Source organism: Diospyros lotus, chromosome 7 (assembly GCF_014633365.1).
Source record: "Diospyros lotus cultivar Yz01 chromosome 7, ASM1463336v1, whole genome shotgun sequence".
NCBI lineage: Eukaryota > Viridiplantae > Streptophyta > Magnoliopsida > Ericales > Ebenaceae > Diospyros > Diospyros lotus.
Window position 1 is genome coordinate 28,637,298 of NC_068344.1, and position 16,914 is coordinate 28,654,211.

At 35.9% G+C, this 16,914-nt stretch overlaps 1 protein-coding gene across 6 annotated transcripts in view; it reads left to right on the top strand.

Moving 5' to 3' along the window:
• Nucleotides 1-7,230: 7,230 nt before the first annotated feature.
• Nucleotides 7,231-16,914, top strand: part of LOC127806907 (uncharacterized) — a 52,787-nt gene continuing 43,103 nt past the window's right edge. Inside the window, exons 1-3 of one of the 6 annotated variants that reach the window (XM_052344485.1) lie at nt 7,770-7,838; nt 8,665-8,732; nt 15,395-15,497. Coding sequence is in view for 2 of the 6 variants with exons in the window: in XM_052344482.1 (XP_052200442.1) it covers nt 7,492-7,838; nt 8,665-8,732 (415 nt within the window). In the remaining 4 variants the exon portion in view is untranslated. Of the gene's footprint in view, nt 7,839-8,664; nt 8,733-15,394; nt 15,498-16,914 lie in introns of all 6 variants that reach the window. The other 5 variants (XR_008024534.1, XR_008024533.1, XM_052344482.1 and 2 more) reach the window with 5 other exon arrangements.

Sequence of the window (16,914 nt, forward strand, 5' to 3'; positions counted from 1 at the left end):
CACAATCATGTTAGAGATTACGTTCCCACTCAAAAGCATCCCGAAAACACTACCCATGTCCAAGACATATGTCAATGCCATAACCACAACATGCAATGATACATTACATAAAATGACATTTTAATGCATGTATTTCAATGCACACGTAAATAAACATTTTGGATGAAGCATCCACATGAAATCAACCACTCACATGCCAAAACCATTGCATGAAACAAAATCAAGTATAGGATCAAATCACCCACAATAAACCAAGTTTTAGACAGAACACTCATAAGTCAAACTAGTTTTTTGATAGAACTACTCACAACAAACCGAGTTATAGGGGCGAACACTCACAAACAATCAAGTTTGAAGTAGAAACCCTCACAAGTCAAAACCATTTGTATAAAATAAGCCAATTTTTGATAGTAAAATCACTCACCTTGAACGTATTCAGAATACCTCGATTCTGGTGTCCCACCTCGATTTTCATGCCAGGTCTCAATAATTGTATTGTTACTCAATCTCGAACCTTAACAATCCCTGGATATCATATTTATTTAAAAGAATATCAACATTTATTTTTTTCCATAATTTCTCCTTATTTTCTCATCAAAATTCCAAAATAAATACCTCTTCAAGGTTTTTATCAAATTTTTCTCCACCATAATTCATAAAATATTTTTTTAAAAATATTAAAAAAAATTAGTAAAATACCTCACTCCACGTGCCCTATGCATGAAGACCCGAGCGTGTAATGCATGCGCCGATCGTCTTCTACTTTTTTTTCAGTTGCCGACGATATCCAATAGTCGATTTTTTCCTCTAACCTTGGCCTACTCCTTGTTTCGATCACAATAGCACCCTTGGATGCTCGAAACAGTGGCCAAAAGTGTCTCGATCAGGTGTTTTATACCTCGACTCTGGCAACCCCACCCAATTTTCCAACCATCTTCGAAACCCACTTAAACCCTCATGAAAGCACTCCAAGTTCTCCAGAAATGATGCCCACACACCAAAGAATAAAAGCCCTTTATCCAATCTTTCAAAAATACTCCCAAACTTAAGAGATTTGATGCTTCACTTTTTGTTGAAACATTTGCCTATTTATAGGCGAAATTCAGCTATCTCTGGACCAATCACAGGCCATTACTTCACCCCTAAGCTTTCTAGGCCCATGCTTGGCTATACCCTAGCAAGGTCCAGTCATCCCATCACCGGATTTGGCTTCATGTGCGGTGGCAAGTCGGCACCCACCTGCTCTGACAATTTTAAAAATTACACTTTGGCCCCCAGCTTCTTCCTTTTGCATTTTGGCCCTCTTCCTCAAGTCCTTAAACTTTGATATTTTATCACATGAAGACCTAAGTCCCATGCTTCTCAATTGGCCCAAAATTTTTGAAAAAATATCATTTTCACCCTCTTTTCAACTAGAATTAAAAATTACACTTAGGCCCAAATGCGTGTTTTGATCGCAAACCCTTTTGTTTCATCCCGAAACCACTTAAAGGTTATTTTATTCATAAAATTATAGCTTCCTCAGGGTTCTGTGAATTTCTCGGAAGCCTGTTACCCTTATTTGGTCTTTCAAACTATGATTTAACTATATCGGGAACTGTCTGTGTTTCGATTGCTTTCAGCTTCATAAATCTCATTTCGAGACGCTCATTAATGATATACTTTTTTCTTTAGACATCTAAGTTCTGAGGCACTCCTTGCCGTCGATTCGACAACTTATTTTATTATCAAGCCAATTTTTTGGTATTTCGAACTCATTTTAATTACGTGGCAATCTCATGCCAACATGGGGTATTACAGGTTGCCCTAAGCGTAGTCGAGTGTGATTTTGTGCACCCCTCATTTAACGAGGGTGCACGTTACCTTCCGTTAATTTTGTAGGGCCCCCGTCTCTCTCATCTCCTATCTCATTTCTCTCTCATTCCATTTTCTTCATTAGCAAGGGAAACGAAGCGAAGTGTGAGGCAGCGAAAGACAAGGCGGGGCGAAGTGGCAAAGTGACAGCGAAAGGTGACGCAGCGGTGGTAGAGAGGGAAGCAATGGTAAGAGAGTTAGCTACGGGAGGAAAACAACTAGAGCAAGGGAATAAGAAAGAGATGAGAGAGAGAAACGGCTTGGGGAGAAAGACCCCCATCCCAATAACTTTTTTACACCCCCCTAAATTGACGAGGGGTGTCGTGCACCTCTATTAAAGGGGGTGCACAAAATCGCACTTAGGGTAGCTCAATAACAAATCTAATCTAATTTTTTAGTGTAATTTTTTTTGTAATAATAGTCCAGTTCAAAAAAAAAAAAATTACAACCCAGCGTAAAATTTGTGGTGTGTAATATAATACCACGAGATCCCAATGTCAGGTCCAAGAAAAGACTCTAGAGAAGTTGTACATATATCGAGAATAGTAAGGAATGAAACAATACCAGTTGGATACATTTTGGGCTGAATGTGGATAAAAAAACTCTCGAGTTAAGCGTGCTTGAGTTAGGGTAGCTCAAGGATGGGTAATCCCTGAAAAGTTCGTGTAGGCCCATTAGGATAAGTTTATCTGGTCCTTCCTATTGCTCAATACGAGATGTTACAAATGGTATCAGAACTGACCCTTGAAGAAAGTGGTCCGATGAGGGCATGGAGTGGTGCAAGGGCCAGAACAAGGAGCGACTCCTAGTAGGCTTTTAAGATGATAACCCCTAAAGATGAGAAGATTTGGGACCAATTGTAAGGTTACATGATGAGGATATCATGTGCTCAAAGGATGGAGAATGTAATTCCCTAACAGTCCAATGTTAGGTCCAAGAATGGACTCTAGAGAAACTAGTATATATATTGATGATAGTAAGGAAGGAAACAACTTCAGCTGGATACCTTTTGGGCTGAATGTAAATAAAGAACTCCTGACTTAAGTATGTTTGAGCCAGGGTTTAGAGTAGCTCAAGGATGGGTGACCCTTAGAAAATTCGCGTAGGTCCATCAGGGTAAGTTAGATTTGGTCCTTTTTATCGTTCGATACGAGATGTTACATGTAACTCTCCACTCTAGAGCATAACCAATTTACAAATAAAAAATTGTAAGTTTAAGACCAAATCCACTTCAATTTTATCATTAATTTCAAATAAGTCCAAATAATAGGTTCAATAGTTGCTCTCTTTCTAGTTTAAAGTTTGAATTGCGCCTGTGCAGTCGTCATGTCTCTTCAATTTTGCTTTTTCAATTGGCTTTAACTTTTCAACCAATTAAATCATGTTCCCCTTTACAACATTTCAACAAATTAAATCATTTCCCCCTTTGTAGAGCGTATCATTGCGCCTGGGAAATAGGATTGGATATTGATAAATGAAGGATTGGAATTGAAATTGGGAAAATGTATCTGAGAAACTACGAATTAATATATTATATAGAAATTGAATCCAAATTATCTCCTCCTCATATCCCCTCTCTCCTAATGTTGTTTGTTGCGACCCCCTCATTTTCCTACTCCTTAATTTCCTAGTTGTTGTCACTGGCATCTATCTATTTCTCCTTAGTACAACCGACTTAACCATTGCTCGCATTCTCTTTAGCGGTGCCATTTTCCTTCTTATCATCCCCTTATGTGACTTTAGAGGTATGGCTTAGGTTTTTATTCATACATTTTTTTTTTAATTTTCTATATGAATGAATGATTGGTGAATGGTGGCTCTTGTTTTCCCTTAAATTATCAATTGATTTTGTGTATATATTTCAATATTTGTAATCCCTCTATTATTATTATTATTTAAAATAACCTCTTTGTTTTTCTTGTATTTTTTCAAATTATTAATTGATTTTGTGTATATTTCAATATTTGAGAAGCCTTTGGTGATCTTAAGGGAATTGTGTTTAATAGGTTATGGGATTCCTTTGGTTTCTTTTTTGGTCAATTGTAACTGGATATAAGGTGACTGTTTGTTGTTTTGAATTACAACAACTTTCTGCGAAGAAAGAAAAAACATTATTATCCTTTTTTTCAGGAAAAAAGATCGTCAAACTAGTGAAAGTACTTCAATTTCTAGTGGGCAAAATCAATCTAGTGAATCTAGATCAATTGCTACTGTGCAATTTCCTGGATCCTCCCCTTAATGGACGGTTTCAATTTAGTGAATTTTTTATTTCAAAACCTTGTCGAGCACAAGTTTAGTGAAAATTTGTTTACTAACTTTTTGGTTATAAGAATTTTATTACATTAACTTTTTAAAATTTCAGTCTCCCTCAGCACAAATTCTTGGATCCACCCTTGACCCCTTGATAGTATCTATAAATACACAAGTGATGTCCCCAAAGCCTATCCCACTTGATTCTTAATGGATTTGACATCATCAAATATATTAATATAATACATAATTTTAAGATAATGTATTACTAGTATTGTTGGAATATACATATGGCAATGTAGTTAAATTTAAAAAATTTTGCACAATAAACATGCACAGTGAAAGTCAAAAATACACACATCATATACAGTTTGAGTATATAAATAACACAATATTTCATCATATGAGATACTATAAATAACATACATGTAGTCCGATGTCAAGTAGGTGTAGAAACTATTTCTACATTGAGACTAATTTCACCTCAAGTTGTGATAGGCCTAATCTGTCCACATCTAGCCAATTACCTGGTACCACGTCGCAATCATTGTCCCGTGCTAGCCTAAGGACGTTGATTTACTAGCACCTATGTGTCTCATCGAACTCTCCAAAATTTTCTTCTGCATAACAGTTATGCTCTATAAATTTACGAAAAACAGAAACAAAATTAAGTTATACAGAGCAGAAGCCAAGCGTACAACTCCCTTTGTTAATTTCTCCCATCCAATTTCATCTTCCCGGGTTACCTCCGCCACCCCCTCCAATTTTGTGCCACGTGGACAACACTAACCTTGGTTCTGGAAGCTATGTTGCACAGAAACACCTCATAGGAGTCGTTTCCCCGTTTCGGAAACGTTTCCAATTCCCGTTTTAGACCCTATTTATGCCTATTTTTTTTAAAAAAATGTTCGTTTCCACATTTTCGTTTCCTATCGGAAACGTTTCCCGTTTCCGTGCAACATAGTCTGGAAGCATCAAGAATCAACTGCCAGCCTCAGGGCAGTTGACTCTGTTACTGTTTCTAGAAGAAACTGCAACCTGATCCACTAACAATTAGCGAATCATAACTGGCCCATTAATGTTTAACAAACCATTGTCATTAAAATTTAACGACATATTTAAAACCATCATTAACAATTAATGATGTTCGAGACACAACAGGTGCACAATGTTGATATTAAATACCATGTTATATGGTGTGTGACTTTCTAAATTCACCGTTCACTAGCAAACATATAACACCAAAACTCGTTTGACACCGATCGAAACACCTTAACCCATCACAATAATCTTTCTATATTCCGATGATGATGTGAAAGATCCTGGGAAACACTTAGTAGCCGTCCAAAACAATATAAAAGATAATGAAATCTAATTTTAAGTGAACATATTATAGTTGATGATTATCGTGTACTATAATCCTTTCGTCACTCAAATCTTACCAGTGTGACTAAATGACACCTAAAAAAACACTTTCCTGATTAATCATACTGTCTTGGCCAAAGACTTTTCCATCACACTAATAATAAACCACATAGGACGTTCGCCTCATCAATAATGATAAGAGTGACAGATCATATCCTTGAACACTTGTCTCTATGTACCATCAATATGGAACCACATGGATGAACGTCCCCACCTCGCAATTGGATAGTTGAACACATTATCAAATCTCATACACCAATATACAAGACAATTGTGTCAGTTCAAATCTAAGGACCAGTTACACGATCGCAACTTGATAAGATTATTATTCACAGTGGCATGTGATCATTTATCAGTGTCACATTCAGTGCATTGTTCTCTAATAACCACCCATGAGTTTACTAGAAACATCCCCTTATCATATGATATGTGACTCACCACCCTTAACTATTAGTATCTCATACTAATTAAGGTAGTAAACATCGTGTGAGTCCATAATTGACTAATCAAAATCCCTATATGATTAGTCTAAGAAATAAGAATATTTAAAAAATCTCATTATCAGAGAATCTCGTAACATATTTTTAATGTCTTAAGAATAAGACTCAAAATAAAAAATTTAAGTTGCGTTCTCTTTACTTTTCAATTTTTTATTTTGAGTTTTTAATTTATTTTCATTTTTCTGTTTTGGTAGTCTATTTTTAGAAAATTGAAAACATGTTCTTTTTGTCATTTTGAAAAATTATTTTTCAAAATAGAAAATTAAAAAACGCGTTCTCTTTGAAATTTTGAAAATATTTTTTAATAATGTATTTATTCAATAATTTTGATTATTAAGTAAATTATAAATATTTAATGTTAATATATTATTAAAAATATATATACATTTTAAAGTTAATGAATTTTATAATATTTTTCTATTACAATAATAAAATATGAATAAATAAATGTGTTTTGAGTTTAGAATTTGTTTTGGATGAAAATACTCAAAACAATTTTTTGTTGTTTTGAGTTTTCTTTACAATTTTTTTTTTTGTTTTCAAAAATGTATTTTTAAAAACAGTAAAGAGAACGCGTTTTCATTATTTTAGAAAATTGAAAACTAAAAATGATTTAAAAACAGTAAAGAGAACGCAACCTTAGGAATTCATTCATATAAAGAGTTTAATGAATTATAATAAACTTATTTTTTATTGATTATATAATATATAAAGATATATCACATGAATTAATGATATATCTTAGACGTTATCTAAATTTAGTATTAAGGCACATTACTAATAAGTATAATTATAAAAGTACTTGAAGACTGATAGTGAATGTCTTTTAAGTTTATAAGTAAAAATATAAAAAAAATTAACATAAAAATAACTGACAATATTTCAATATCTTTTTAACAATGTTAATCTAAGTGACTCGAGCTATTCCATTTGATAAAAAAATTAAGAATCAATCAATGAATCGGTTTAGTTAGAAGCAAAACGATAAACTAATTTAGTTCAACTCATCATTGAAAAGCGATTTAGTTCAATTCAACCTATTAATATTTTTTAAAATCCGTTACTCGATTTTCAAGTTTCACCGACTCTGCACTATAACCCTAAAGAGACACTTGCATTGGCTTGAAGCCAAAAAGGAGGATTTTGATGAGACCTAAATGCCCATATGATTGAGGGGGTGGGGGGGCTTGCTTGCCAGTTGGCATCCATTTGTCAGATAAACAAACCACCACACTGGCAAAAATGCTCTTTTTCACAAGTAAAATTTTCGCTGTTCATCTTCCTCTGCTCTCCGACTATTAATAAAAAATGTTCTGCTCCTAAAAAAACCTGCAAGTTCGTTCCTTTACGCAGTAGTCTTAAAAAAAAAAAAAAAGGCCAATTCCAAATTGTTCTTTCCATACTCTCTTACATCCCCTGTTTCCCTCTCCATGCTTGTTGTCTTTGACTTGATCCGCCCTCTATGATTGCCGCCGCGAAATTCCCGTTTCGACCCACTGTTTTGCTCCCCAAACCCACCTCGAACCGCCCGTTGTGTGGCGGAGTGGCCGGTTTCTGTCTAGGGTTTGGGCCGGAACAGGGCGCCGAACAGAGTAAGCCGTTCTCGTTGGGTCGGAAGATTGAGGTGATGGAAGTAATTAGGAAGTTGAGCAAAGGGTGCTTTGTGGATCACAGGAAGAAAGGGAAGAAAGGGTTGAAGTTGGAGATCGAGTCTGTGAGTGGCGGTGAAGAAGTTTTTGATGCCGCCTCAACGGAGGCGAAGGTGGGGCCAGAGCATCTCGTCGTCATGGTTAATGGGATTGGTGGGAGGTAAATGGTTTTGATATATTTGGATTTTTAGTTGTTTGGAATGTGCATTTCTTAAATTTTTCGGGTTGATTCTTGTGAAGAAATTATTAGCTTTTAGCTCACTGAACTTTGGACGATAGTTTATATATGTAACCGCATTATATTTATGGTCTAAAGGAAAACATTAATTATTATATTAAACACTTATGTAACTCTAAGCTTATGTATTTCATATGTTAATTAAACCTGCAAAATATTTATGACAATGAGTTATGTATTTTCCAAGAAAACTACATATGTATTCATCAATTATTTTTGTGTTTTTATGAAATCTGTGAAGAATCATTCTTTTAAAGTACACGGGCAAGCTGAAAAGGTAATTAATGTTTCATTATTTTTCTAAAATTGATTTATTTAACTGAATTGGCATAATAATAACAAACATAATATACAGTGGTTTGAGCATCTTATTAAAGAAAGAAGTCCGTCCCAATCCCGAATAGGTTTAAAAAAGGTTTAGCTTACACAAGTTGATGGGAAAAGAAGTCTAGTTGAATTAAGTTGCAATTTGAAGTACTCAAAACTGGAAATGTTTAATATTTTACTGTATAATAGAAATGTTTGCACTTTTAATAAATGTGATGAAATGGAGTGTCCTATTGTATAACTACATCTTATTAACACTATTATGTTTTCTGTGCTTGATTCTAGTTCTGATATCCCTGTTCTTCCTCTGATCAAACATGAAATCTGTCTTAATGTTGTGGACCATTTCTATCATTTGGTTATGATGCCTGTCAATTAATTGTGTGAAAGGTTGTTATTCATTTGGCTCTATTATGTTCAGTGCTGCAGATTGGAGATATGCTGCTGAGCAGTTTGTGAAGAAGCTTCCTGATAAAGTTATTGTTCACTGTGAGATTTTTTGCTTTACGTGCATCCTCTTGCCTTTCTGTTCGGTCCCTGGATAAAATTCTTTTTGTGCTAAATTGTTACTTAAGTTCTGCTATATCTTTTAGAACAAACGACCACACTTCCCACATCATTTGGTGGCAGACACCCACCATTTACCTACTGCATTTCTTAAGAAGACTGGTTTATCTCAAATCTATTTTATATGATTAATTTTTCCATGCTTTTTTGCTGATATATATTTTCTCATATTGAGTGTGCTAAATTTGTAATGTTTGAATGTGTGTTGTTAATTTGGTTCTATTAGTGATCTAGTCTTTCTTTTGATTCTTTGGATTGATACTGACTGGAAAACTAGTTTCAAACATGACTGTAAGTTCATTAAATTGATTATCATATGTAGCCCTCAAAAGTTTTGGGCTTTGGGTTTGTTGTCATTGCATCGCTGATAAAATGCTTAAGAAATAGTTCATTTTAATGGTATACTATTCAATAAATTTTCATGGCTTTTAAGAATGCTCATGTGTTACACGTATAACGTGGATTCAATGTCTGTGTTTGTTGTTGATAGTTAGATATTTTTTATCTTAGACCTGGGCTTTGCAATTTATAATTCATCCTTTATTTGATTTGTAATTTTTTCGATGTTTAACTAATTGGTAGGTTGACAAGGGGGGCATTAAAATAATGGAATGCTTATTTATTTTAGTGGAAGTAAGTACCTAGCATCTGTTGCGAAGTTACAAACGTTGCCAGAAATATTACACATTGTTTCTTTTATAACAAAGACATGAAATAGGTAAAAAATGGTACAACAACTATGGTAAAAACAAAATGCAGATCAATTGTCTATTATTCTTCAATTCTAGCTCACCAATTATTTCTCTTTATGGTTTTATCTTATGTAAGGCTTTTATAATTTGTATCATTCCAAAGAGTCTTCCACCAAGTTTTTCCTAGCCTTCCATTCAATCCATTGTCCTCACAGGAGCCTATGTTAGTCTTCTTCTCAAATAACCAAACTAGTTTAATCATATGTTATGCATCTTATCTTCTATAGGAACCACTCCAACCCTATTATAAATAACCTCATTTATGATTTTTTCTTATATGACACTATATCCATAACATTCTCATCTCTGCTATGTGCGTGTTTTGCACATGCTGGTGCTTTATTGCTCAACATTCTATGCCATATCAATCTTTAGCTATAACAACAACAATTGTAAGCCTTAATCCAAATAGTGTTAGATATAAGCTCTTAAGACCAGTTCTAGTGACACAAAGGGACTTGATCTTGTAATTCTTTAAATTCAGTTTAATGACAAGTTTTATGTTTAATTTAAATTGTAATATAGTTTGAATTGAACATATAAATGTCCTTTAGTATAATAAGGAGTGGATACCATTCTTAAATGTTAAGAATAGTCGTAACGGTTTATCCACAATACGTTATGCTATAAATGAGTTCTTGGCCATAGAATTCCTAACTTGGATATTAGCAACTCGCAAAGGTTGGCACATTCTATATGAGATATAGAAGGGTGATGAGTGGGTGCTTGTTAAGGGAACGAGTTCACTGAACGGGATTGCTAATATTGAATCACATGGGTTTTATTTCACGGGTCAACGATTCAATATTAATTACGAATTTGCAACTAGTTCTTAGACCTGAAATAACATGTATATTCGTGTGTTGGTGGATTAGGATATCAGCGATATTATATGATTTTTATAATCAGGGACGACCATATGTATCTATGTGCTTAGTTCAATGACACATGGGGTATGTGTTCACCAGATATAGAATCTATCACCTCGAGATATACGAGGAGGATATCCTATGCGATCCAGTAATCACTTGACGATAAATCCTTGATCGAGGTAATATGATGATGGAATGTGTGTTCCATAAAGGTTGTGTTATATTAGTCAAGATTGATTTTGGATTTGATCATATAGCGAGATTAAGAGATTTGACCTGCTGACTATGATCTTGTATTTTGTTGGGATATAGGATGATAGAGGGATCGTATTGCATGGCATCGTAGTGTAAGGTTCGCATTACCTGCTTCATCTTAAATTGGGTAATCATGACATATTGCTAGATGTCACTCATGATTTACGGAAGTTAATAATTGATTAATTCTCGTTGCCAATTTAATTGTGAACCCAAAAAGTCCCACCCAATAAGAAATCATTTTAAAGAGAGAGAGGACAAATTATTACTAATTATAGTGCAATTTATTTATTGGATAAATAAGGATAATTAAATAATTAATATGATTATTTATTTAATTATCGAGTTGGATTGGGCTTCTTGCTAGCACATAAAGCCCAGTTTGACTGCATTTAGGGTTTTAGGATTTTTTGCCTATAAATAGGCCATTAAGCCCTGAATCCATCATTGAGAAAAAGTGCATTCATTTGAATCCAGAAATAAAAGAATTTTCAAAAAATTCTGGGTCCTTTCTTCTCGAAGTCTCTTAGAGTTTAGGTGATTTTGGGTGGACCGACTCAACATCTCACACATGGGAGATGTACGACTGGTTATCGACAACGAAATCAGATTTGGTTTCCAAGTACCTTTTGTTTATGCCTTAGTTTTATAAACTGTATGATCTGAAAAACGTGATACCTGTAAAATCAGGTTTTGTTTCCACTGCATATGATCTGATCATATTATTTTAACAATGGTATTAGAGCCATTGTTTTTCAAATTTATTGTTTCTTTATGTGATTGTTGGACATAAATTGATGTTTTGAAAAACCAAAAGGGTTTGTCAAATAAGATCCAAACCTGGGCAGCGTGCTGGTAACGTTGTAGATCTGATTTGGCATCGTTGGGCGGTGTCGGAGATGAGATTTGACACTATTGGCAGTGCTTGGAAGCTGAATCAACGCTGTTGGGCGACGCCGAAGAGGGCGATTGGGTGGCGCCAAAGCTTTGATCACGCGTTGCCAAGCGGTGTCGTCGATCATGAGCAGGCATCGCTAGGCGGCACCGTTGGTTGATCGACGGTGGGGAGGGTTGGGCAAAGGGATCGCTGCTTGGTGCGGCGGTTGCTATCGCGAATAACGGCCAAAGAGGGCACTGTCGAGCAGCCATTGAAGGTGAGGAGGTCGCTGGGCAGCCACCGGATGGAGGGAAGACCACCGTGCAGGGCGGTGGCGTGAGTGCAAAGGCCGCTTCGTGCGGCGTGAGCACTCATGACTTGAGTTAGGCTCGCGAGTCCTTGGGCCGGACGTTTGGGTTGGCCGACAATTCATTCGTGAGCCATGCGTGTGGGTTTGGGCCACCTTGTGTGGCCTTACCCACATGCGCAATTGGTCACGCGCGTGCACACGCAAGGTGTGTTGTTGCATGCACGTGCCAGCTGCCATGCCCCATTTTTTTGATTTTTCGGCAATTTTATTTATTAAAAAAATGTGTTTTCAAAAACACTTAAGGTATAATTGTTATACTCATGTCCAATAATCATATAAGTTATTTATAATATATTTTTTTAATTGTTAATAGCATGTTGTGGATTCCTTGTTGCATATCGATATTGGTCATGGACTTAGGACACTTCATAGATGATGTATGTGTTGTGTGGATGTATGGATTGTTTTATTTGGCGGCCTGCGTGCTAAGATTTGCCGTTTTTTTGGATGACGGTTGTAAAATAAATTAAATTTATTTTGTTTTATTTTATTGTAAAAGTAGTTTATAATGAATGTAAAAGCAAAGATTTAATCGATGGAGACACGATATGGAGTAGAGTTGTCAAAGGCAAAACAATCGAGGAAACGAAGATCCTATGTAAAAGGGTTATACTTGTAATAGTTATAAGTAGTTTTCTTTTATTGCACCCACGTATGCACTACACGTTTCCAATGGCTGGAATCGTGCTTAGAATGCATGTATGAGTCCATGACCATATTGACTATTTTATGCAATGTTTATTTACATAGTTGATGTATGTTAAAACGTTGCATGTGAAAAGTAAGACCTAATATTTAAAGATCGAAAATCTTCCATATTTGTAAAATTAAATTGTAATAGGTTGGACCTTAAGAGTTAAGACAATCCAATCGGGGTTTTCATCACGGTAGAAATTGGGGCATTTTGATTCGTGTGTTGATTGGGTATGGATACATAGGGGTTGCACATTGGTTAAAATGTCTTGATTTCTATTTAACATTTGATGAGACGGGGATGCACATATATTGTGACCCAAGAAACTATTATGTGAGGGAATCGATATTCTACTATGCAAACTTGTCATGGTATAATTTAACTATATTCAATTGCCAAAAAACTATTATGTGAGGTACATTAGACCAGGAGCCAAAATAAAATATTTGGGCCATACATGAGATGTATTGGGTAAGAGTTGTCCACTTATTAAAATTATTATTCCAAGAACCTATTATGTGATGAGTAATAAGTTTAATAAGAATCCAAATATCCACTGGAATTCATGCCAACGTGAATTCACATTTTCCTTCATTGGGAGTAAGGAATCTGGAAAACTTAGTGGGAGATATTGTTTGATTTAAAGACCAAAATCAGATAGTTAAGAAAGATAAGATATCTAACAATTTACTTATTTTCTGCGGATACATCAAATGGCTTCACTATATCCACTTGCTAGAATTCTTGACACGAATCGGCTAACTGGACCAAACTTTAATGGTTGGCTTCTAAATTTAAAACTGATTATGAACTTGGAAAAAATCACATATGTTTTGGATGCGCCTATCCCTAAGCCGACCACTAAGCACATCACTCAGGAGGAGCAAGACGCACTCACTAAGTGGCGAGATGATGATCTTGTCGCTAGGAGTTACATTAGCTTTTACGAGTAATGAGCTACAGCGGCAGCATAATAAGATGCTGGATGTGTATGTGATTATTCCTTGCTTACAAGAGTTGTATGGTGAGCAAAGTTGTAGTGCAAGATATGAGATATCTAAAGCGCTCTTTCGAATAAAGATGTCTCCTAAAGGATCAGTTGGGGACTATGTTCTCAAAATGATATCTTGGATGGAGAAGTTGAAGGACTTGGATGTTGAGCTAAATCAGTATCTTTAGATAGATCTGATCCTTCAGTCTTTGCCTGATTCTTATGGAAGTTTTATTTCAAACTTCTATATGAACAAAATTAAGTGTTCTCTTGCGGAACTTATGAACATGTTAGGAACGACCAAGGGCAACATGAAGACAGGCATTGTGATGGTCATGTCCTCTTCTAGTAAGACTAGGAAGGGGACAGGAAAGAAAAAGGCCACCTAGACAACCAAAGTGATTGGCAAGAAGAAGGGAAAAACTGCCGCCAAAGGAAAGTGTTTCCATTGTGGCAATGATGGGTACTGGAAGAGGAACTGTAAAGATTACCCCTGTTCCTTGAAAAATGAAGCAGTTGGTATTGTAAAAATATTTTATTTGTAGAAAATATGCTAAGAATATTCTTCTTTCTTTTTACTATTATTTCCTTTCATATTGTACTCTTCCTCTATAAATACAAGAGAGGAATCCATGTATTTGTGAATATACATAGAGAAAAAACATTTCTCAGTCTCCCTTTGTTAATATGGTATCAGAGCTAAGTTCCTAGGCCTTAGGGCTTGTTCTATCTCCCAGCCTTCATCGCTGGCTAACCTGCCCTCATTTAACGAAGGGCCTTTTTGGGTTCCTTTATCGGAATCGATCATTGCTCTGCCCACCAGAAGTTCAGCGAATAGGAGGACTTCCCTGCCACCAGAAGTTCAGCGAACAGGGCCGACGGTAGCTGTCGCTGGCCGTCGTGGTTCACCCAGCAGCCATCGCTCCAGTCGCACCATCGCCGGCCGCCTTTTTCCATTAGATCCGACTGTTTTGCGTCAATATCCAGTCACTGCTGGCCGCTTTTTCGCCAGATTTGCCGGCCATCATCACCACTTTTTCGCTGCCTTCCATTGCTGCGCCGCCTCCTTAGATCTGGTCTTCCGCCCACTGTCGCTGCCTCGCTCTAAGGTCGACGCCGCCCTTGGGTTCTGTTCGGCCAGTTGACGACGTCCGTGCCAGTTGTATTGTCCTAGCTGATCAGGTACATCTCTTCTCTTCTGTCGGCAGAAGATCTTTAGCTTGCCATTGCTGGTTGTTCAGCCAACTCAGATTTGAACTTAGATCTAATCCAGATTTGGTTTAACCCGTTGGGCCGCTCCAGTCCTGTCATAGACTGCCAACCAATTCAAGATCTATTTTCTTGCCCAGATTTGACCTAAATTTGATCAGCCACAAACAAGACCCTTCAGAAAAGAGCAGCTTAATCAAATTATGAAACTGCTACAGTCCGATTCATTACCTGGTACACTTAATTGTTTTTTGGCTCATTTAGGTAGAACTCCTTTAGCCTTGTCAAGTTTCTTAAAATCTACTCCATGGATCATTGATTCAGGGGCATCTGATCACATGACCAACTTGTCCAATCTATTCGATTCATATAATCCTTGTTCAGGTAGTGAAAAAGTAAGGATAGCAGATGACAGTTTTTCCTCTATTGTTGGCAAATGCCTCATTAAAATCTCTGAAAGTACTTCGCGTTCCTAAACTTACTTGTAATCTTCTGTCTGTCAGCAAACTTTCCAAAGATTCTAATTGCCGCATTACATTCTTTGATTCTTATTGCCTATTTCAGGACCAGAACTCGGGGAAGACAATTGGCAGTGCTAGAGAGATAAACGGACTTTACTACGTCAATGAGGATTTCTTCGGTAATAAAAAAGCTCATGGATTGAGCGGTAAGAGTTCAATTTCTGTTCCTGATCCAATAATGCAATAGCATCTTAGGCAATGGCATCTTAGGCTAGGCCATCCTAGCTTTCCTTATTTAAGACACTTATTTCCAAAATTGTTTAAAGGAGTGGATTGCTCTATGTATCAATGTGAAAGCTGTCATTTGTCTAAAAATCATTGTGTTAAATTTGTTCCCAAACCTTACCGTCCTTCAAAACCATTTTATTTGATTCACAGCGATGTTTGGGGACCCTCAAAAGTTACCACTTTATCTTGTAAAAGATGGTTTATAACTTTTATTGATGATCAAGACTATGTTGGGTTTACTTGCTTAATAAGAAATCCGACGCAACAAGTGTTTTCAAAGATTTCTTTTACATGATCGAAACCCAATTTCAAACAAAAATTAGTATTCTTCGATCTGATAATAGAACAGAATACTTTAATGCATGTTTAGGGGGTTTTCTGCAAGAGAAAGGTATTTTACATCAATCAACATGTCGTGAAACTCTCCAACATAATGGCATAGTTGAACGAAAAAATACATTTACTTGAGGTAACTAGGGCTATTATGTTTTCTATGAATGTCCCAAAATACCTCTGGAGAGATGCTGTATTAATTGCTTGCTATCTAATCAATAGGATGCCCACTCGAGTCTTAAACTTTGAGACATCTTTAAATTCCATGAAAAAGTTTTTTCCTTATGTGCCGGCTGTATTTTGAGTTACCTTTAAAAATTTTTGGATGCACTTGTTTTGTTCACATTTCACAAATTTTTCGATCCAAATTAGATCCAACGGCTGAAAAATGTGTTTTTGTTGGTTATGCTCCAAGAAAAAAAGGGTACAAATGCTTTAATCCTTTGACAAAAAAAACTCGCATAAGTATGGATGTGTCTTTCATAGAAAATCAACCCTATTTTACCAAAAATTATCTTCAGGGGGAGAATATTATAGAAGAAGATAAATTTTTGCAAATTTCTAAACCTGTAGAAGAAGATAATTTTTTGAAAATTCCTGAATCTCTTCCAAATATGTTAGATATGATTGACACTCCACTCCACTCTGATAAACGATCCAAGGAAATTAGTGCTCAAAATAATAAAGAACAGGATGCATCTAGTTCATAGGTGCCAAGCATCATAATGGAATCAGAATCAGGGGGAGAATTACTACAAACGGATCAAAACAATCCGAAACTTGAGCTTCAGTTTTATATCAGAAGGAAATCTCAGGGAAATGCTATTGATCCGAATATCCTTCCAGTAACTGAGCAGTTGATTTGTCTGATCTTGATATCCCTATTGCCACTAGAAAAGGAGTAAGATCTTATACTAAACATCCTATCGCCAAATACCTGTCATATCAAAAATTGTCCAATAGCCACAAGGCATTTCTTTCAAATATTTCTAACTTGCATGT